The 6,880-nt window shown below is 40.3% G+C and overlaps 1 protein-coding gene across 1 annotated transcript; it reads right to left on the bottom strand.

Moving 5' to 3' along the window:
* Positions 1-438: 438 nt before the first annotated feature.
* On the bottom strand, positions 439-5,727 carry LOC141107251 (uncharacterized). Its single transcript, XM_073597958.1, has 4 exons — positions 5,497-5,727; positions 4,807-5,178; positions 3,342-3,528; positions 439-2,195 (listed from the first exon to the last, which is right to left on the bottom strand). The coding sequence occupies exons 1-4, from the start codon at positions 5,561-5,563 to the stop codon at positions 2,120-2,122; spliced, it is 702 nt and encodes a 233-aa protein (XP_073454059.1). The 5' UTR covers positions 5,564-5,727; the 3' UTR covers positions 439-2,119.
* Between the last annotated feature and the right edge of the window lie 1,153 nt (positions 5,728-6,880).

The raw sequence follows: 6,880 nt of genomic DNA, 5'->3' as shown, positions 1-6,880 counted from the left end.
TAAAATTGGGAATCTATAGGTGAGATGTATATGGTTGTATTTTTATATGTTGAGATTTTTAAATGTCATGTATTTTGTATGTTTATTCTGTTTTTTAAAATTTAATTAAAAAAAAACAAACAAAAAAAAAACAAACAAAAAAAAAACAAAAAAGTATCCGATCTGTCCGCCATAATGTCGCAGTCCCAGATCACTAGCATTACTAGTAAAAAAAAAAAAAGAATAATAAAAATGCCATAAATCTTTCCCCTATTTTGTAGACGCTATAACTTTTGCGCAAACCAATCAATATACGCTTATTGTGATTTTTATTACCAAAAATATGTAGAAGAATACATATCAGTCTAAAATGAGGAAAAAATTTGCTTTGTTTAAAAAAAAATGGGGATATTTATTATAACAAAAAGTACAAAATGTGTTTTTTTCAAAATTGTCGCTCTTTTTTTGTTTGTAGCACAAAAAATAAAAACCGCAGAGATGATCAAATACCACCAAGAGAAAGCTCTATTTGTGGGAAAAAAAGGATGTCAATTTTGTTTGGGTACAGCGTTGCACCACTGCGCAATTGTCAGTTAAAGTGACGCAGTGCCGTATCGCAAAAAATGGCCTGGTCATTGAGCAGCCAAATCTTCCGGGGCTGAAGTGGTTAACTATAGTCACTAGAAATTTGTATTGATAGAGGTTTATTCACTTTTGTAATTGCAATATCATATCCTTATCATTATTTACATTTGTTAGATGTTTATTCATTTTAGATACTGCGCAATTATATCCTTGTCATAACATTTAGATGTTGTACCTATGAGTAGTTCTGTAGGATAGTAACAAGGCATAATCACTCTGAAATGAAGAGCCCATTCACACAGGGGCAACACGACTTCCAGCGAGACTTTGGGAGGCAACTTGGACACGACTTGAGTATGAATCACAGCACGACTTGGGGCAACTTACAACACAACTTGAAGTCGCCTCCAGGACAGGGAACTTTACAAGCGGCCAATCAGAGCTTATCAGCTGTGTGTGAGAAGGAGGGGGCTGGCTGTTTAGTGGAGGAAATTACTTTCTGTTTCCTTTCTGCTTCCTGTAAAGTTGCCTCAGTATGAACAGTGATCAGACTTGGAGGCAACTTCCATTGAAATCAATGGGTACAAGTTGCCTTCAAGTCGGATTGAAGTAGTACAGGAACCTTTTCTGAAGTCGGAGCGACTGCAGTAGTGTGCATTAAGACAGATCCATTCACTTACATTGATTTTTTTCATGTAGCGCGACTTGAGGCGACTAGGGGCGACTTGGGGCGACTTGAAGTGAATGGGCTCTTAAGAGCAGGCGCTGCCTAATATACATTTTATATAATTTACCTTTAAGTGGGGATAACATCGGACAGTGGCTCATACATTTCCATTTTTACAAGGCGCGAGCGTTTCCCGTTTTCTAGCATCCACGCTCCCCCACCCCACCTTGGAGGTCAGCATCCATGCTCCACACCCCCTTTGGTGGTTAGCATCCACGCTCCCCCCGCCCCACCTTGTTGGCCAGCTTCCACGCCCCATTTGGTGGTTAGCATCCATGCTCCACACCCCCCCTTGGTGGTCAGCACCCATGCTCCACGCCCCCTTTGGTGGTTAGCGCCCACGCTCCCCCTGCCCCACCTGGGTGGCCAGCTTCCACCAGTCACGCCCCATTTGGTGGTTAGCATCCACTCTCCACAACCCCATTTGGTGGTTAGGGTCCACGCTCCCCCGCCCCCCCCTCCTTGGTGGTCAGCATCCATGCTCCACACACCCTTTGGTGGTTAGCGCCCACGCTTCCCCATCCCACCTTGGTAGTCAGTGTCCACGTTCCACACCCCATTTGGTGGTTAGCCTAAATGCTCCCCCTGTCCACCTTGGTGGCCAGCGTCCACGCTCCACGTCCAATTTGTTGGTTAGCATCCACGCTCCATGCCCCATTTGGTGGTTAGCGTCCATGCTCCCCCCGCCCCCCGGTGGTCAGCGCCCACTCCCCCCTTGGTGGCATTTATGTGTTGTCTGAACTGCATGACAAGACAAGCATATCTATCCTTGGATCTAAATGATAAAGAGCTGGCATTGTCACATGATGGTGGTTTCTAGTCGGAGATTCAGTCTAGGCTTGCACATTCCTCCTCTGCCAGTCTTAATTCATCCTGGCTTTTCTTCTTTTTACGCTTCAGCACTCTGTAAAGAAAAATACATTCTGTTAGCATTCAGACAATTTTTATTTACTTATTAGATTTAGATAGAGAGGGGAAGGGTTTTCTTATACATGTCTTTGATCCCTTTGGAGAGATTTCCACTCATTTTCTGTGTGGTATCTGAGACAAAAGTGAGAGAAATCTTCCCAACACATACAGTACAGTATACAGATAGCAGTAAAGGTCTGACAGATGTCCTATTCCAGGGTTGTCTAAATTGTTGTTATAAAAGAGAGCTTATTTTTCTGACAGCAATGACTTGTAGGAGCCAGTGAGAACATTTTTTATAATAAATACAATAATATAAGTGTTTTAGAAAATTCAGTCACGGTCAGTGGGACACTTGGAGCTCCTTCTGACAGAAAGTAATCTGATGGTACCTGATTGTAGATGAACTAATACAAACTATTATTGGGAAGCACCTAGCTGTTGGGGTATTCTTGATTTGAACTACCTACAGACATTTGGTGTCAGCCAAGCAAAATTGCATATTTTGAACTATGGTGGTGTGATATAGAGAACTTTAGGTGACAGCCTTGGGTGCCTTTCCAGGCGATTGGCTTTCCCATTGAATTGGCTTAGACAGAGATTGTTGGCCAGGTGTGAAATATATGATCATAAGTGGGTGGATAAGTATACATTCTCTTATAATCGGTAACTCGCAGCAAAATCTAAAGGCTGCTCATTCAGCAGCAATTTGTACAGAAATGACAAGCTGTTTTTTTAATAAATGAGCCATAAGTGGGGCAATGCTGTTTTAACATTTCTGCATTCTCTTAAAAAAATATAGTTTTGCCTAAAGTTCCACTTTACTAAGAGTTCTTTGGAAGGGACAGTATAAACATGATTTACTCTCTTTTCTGTAATTTTATTATTTTGATCAATGGATTTGCATATTTTTTTAATTAAAATTTTACTTTACTAGGACATCTCTATGACACTGTTTTTTGAGCATTAAGGGATTTCCAATATGAAAATGTAAATGTGGCATATCAATATGCATATTTTAATATTTTATCTGATTGAAAAGAGATACCAAAACATAAAACATATATTTTTTTCTTGTTTCTGGAAGCAACTAACAAAAAAAAATAGCAATGCCTGCTTACAAATATCTAGGCTTACTTACAGATAAATGGATGTTCCCACAGATCCCACTATGGATAGAGCTAGAAAGACTAGTGCGGAAATCATCATCGCTTTAAATGTCTGCCTGCTCTTCATGTCTGGATGTGCAAAGAAGTTCTTAATAGTCTTTTTCTTAATCTCAAACATTCCTCTATCTTCATTTCTGGTATTGGCCTTGTTTTCCTGACCTGCAACAAGCACAACACAATCAAAAAATGTCTAAGAAAGAAAATTAAATAAGAAAGCATTGGTGAGAATAGATGAACAGAAAATGTCCTCTGCTGGTGATTCCACAGAACACAACCCCATTTTGCTCAGTGACATTAGTGAACTGTTAAAAAGATGATGATACAGTTCACAAACTGCAGGGTCTGCATTGGCCCCCAAAATCAACTTCCTGAATGACCACCTGACTCCATTGAGGCTTGTAAAGTATATGTAAACCCTAAATCTATTTTTCAATATATCTGGTATCATTCCTCAATATATATGTCGTTTTCCTAAAGCATATCCAATCCAAAAACAAAACAAGTCCATAGATGTGGTGGCTGCATTTTTCGGCTTTTTCCCCAAGGCCCCATTCACACTTATGCTTTTTTTTTTTTTTTTTTTTTTTTTTTTTTAGCTGCACTGCAGTAAACAAAAAGTCCTGCTTGCTGCACGGTTGGTGCTCTTTCATAAAAAGTCATGTTATATAGAGTTCAATAGTAATGCACCTATAACACATGCAAAACGTGCCAACAGAAAGTGCTGTTACTCGCAGGATCTTCTGGTAAGAAACTTTGCAACAGAGTCGCAAAAATAAGGAATGATGACAAGCATACTAATAGATTCTGAGTTTATGTACACTTTAAAGCTGAGCTACACCTAAAAGGGAAAGCTCAGCTTGTCGCCCCCCCCTCCAGTGCCACATTTGGCACCTTGTGGAGGGGAGCGGGTACCTGGTTTTGACAGGCACCTGCTCCCACTTCCTGCATGGTCCACCGGGGTGAACTCAGGCGGAACTTCGGCCCTCGCAGCAGCCGGCCCATTGAGAAAGCGCAGCACACGTCATGCATGCACAGTAGGACACCGGCTGTGAGGCCGCAAGGTTTCACTGCCGGTTTCCCTTACCCAAGAATCGGCTTGGGTGAGGACACCGCAGGATCCCTGGACAGGTAAGTGCCCTAATAGTAAAAGTCAGCAGCTACAGTATTTGTCAACCTTCAAAAAGATGCATGAGCTACTTTAAAGCATTTGTCATGCGTTGGACAGCCCAATGAAATGAATATCTGCCCTGTGTGTATAGCACGACAATGCATAAAAAAAAAAGATAAATACACAATGTTAATGGGCCTCAGTATCTTTAGTAGCAAGGTAGAAATAGATAGAAATGTGCAAAAAGCGTATACAATACATAGAGCTGAGGACATAAAAGCATGTACATGGCAAAAAATTAAATAAAACATACATGCGTTTTGCCTTACCATTATCTTCTAATACTCGGACAGATGAGAAGGGAAAGGGTTCATAGCTGTTCCCATCTACTTTGAGGTGTAGCTCAAAATATCCGTCATCTTCTTGGCGGACTGGGTCAATGACCAGAGAGCAGTTTCCATGCTTAAGATTATTCAGGAAAACATGGGCCCTGCTGTCGAAGTACTCCAGTAATTCTGGATTATAGACATAAACAAGGGATTTGACAGATCCTCCTGTGAAGGGGCTCCTCACCCACTCCATTTCTATTTTGCCATTATAGGTTGTTGTATCAGTGTTGAAGCTGCATGGTATTAGCAGCCGTGAACCCACTTGGATGTGAACCTCCTTGGGGATTTTAGTGATGGGAGTAACTTCCGCTACTGGAGAAAGAAAAAAACAGATTGTTAAATCTGAAGATTACAATGAAATCATTTTAAAACTGACAATTAGTAAAAAATCCCATTAGTAGTAAAAAGCAATACACTGGCACCTTCAAAACAATTAGCAGAAATGGCCATGCACAAACAGAATCTCAATAGCTATAATTTAACTTGTCGTCAGTTTATGCTACAGACTTATAAGATATATCCTAATATGAAATATGTTTGTCTGTGGCTTTTATTTCTATATTAACTGCTACTAATGCCCAGTTGCCCACATTATATTGCATGTATGATGACCATATATACAGTACATACCTGACGAGAAGGGAAGAATAAGAAGAGATATTCCTAAGTATAGGATAAACCTCTGTAAGTTGTACATTTACAAAACTACTCAGATAGAAAGTTCAATCGCAAAAGGTACTCAGATGAACAAGTCAATATTCAGCTTGCGTGCTTGTGACCTGGAATCATGACAAGTCCTCTTTCCAGCCATTTATAAACAGAAATATGACAAGGCACAATAATGTAATCTTAGGAGAAGGAAATGATATTACTGGAGGCGTTCTGGACATCTGTATGTCTCCATGTCTCCAGTCACCATGGAGACGTACTGACACACAATAAGGGCAATTAATAAAAAGTGTCTGAGACTGATCTCAACTGGTGTTGTTGCTCATAACAACCAATTAGCTTCAAACTGATTTGTTTTCCCACACAGCTTAGAAAATTAACATTTAAAAGCTGTTTAGCTCAATGACTCAGAAGGTACCGAAGCCAAAGAATCAGCATAACAGCCAAGCCACAAGCATTTTATTACAAGCATTGTATCAATGGCAGCGTCTCACTTTAATCACACCACTTTTATACTGGGCTTTCTGCATCAACTTCGCTGAATTTTTGGTTTTGCAATTTACTGACCATTCATTAGCCATGACTTACAGTATACAAATGACAACTTTTCATTTTTGTGCTAATAAATGACTGAGAAGAAGACCTGTCATGATATCAATATTGGGAGCTGCTATTGGTGACTTTTTGAAAGTTTGCTAGTTGTCAGTCTGTCATGTTGATCCTGAGGCTTCTCTTACTATCCTGCTGGTTATCACTTCTGATTTCGGTGGCTGTATGTTTCTTACGGACCAGTGACTCATCAGGTATTCAAGCTATAGGATCACCATGACAACCACAGGGAACGTCCAACAAAACAGTCATCAATGGTAAGGTCTAGATTTCTGCCTTGAAAGGTTACTTTAAAAGGAAACCTATAGTGAGACTTTCTTGTGAAAATGCTAGTTGCCTGGCTGTCCCTCATGTTAGATTATTAATCACTGATAAAGAATATGCACACAGCAAGTAAATACATTTTTGGGTATCAGAAAATTAGTAAGAGCTGAAACCAAAGGATTAATACAACAGATATTCAAGTAGAACTACAGGCAAAACGTTTTTTTTGGATAGAGTAAGGGACGGTTGTTATAACCCATGTCAGGTTTTTTCTTTTGCCAACCATGTCTCATTAGAGAGATTTTCCTTCACTTCCTGTCCCATAGCCAAAACAGGAAGTGAAAGGAAATACCTGCAAATTAACCTAATAGCGCTGAGCGCATGCAAATATGCAGCCTCTCAGCGGGTGGACTTTGGCGTTGAGCAGCCGCATATTTGCGTGCATTAGTGCAAATAGAGCTGTGCCGAGGGG

Source organism: Aquarana catesbeiana, linkage group LG09 (assembly GCF_042186555.1).
Source record: "Aquarana catesbeiana isolate 2022-GZ linkage group LG09, ASM4218655v1, whole genome shotgun sequence".
Taxonomy (NCBI): Eukaryota; Metazoa; Chordata; class Amphibia; order Anura; family Ranidae; genus Aquarana; species Aquarana catesbeiana.
The sequence above is the reverse complement of the archived record's forward strand: the minus strand, read 5'-3'. Positions and strand labels throughout refer to the sequence as shown.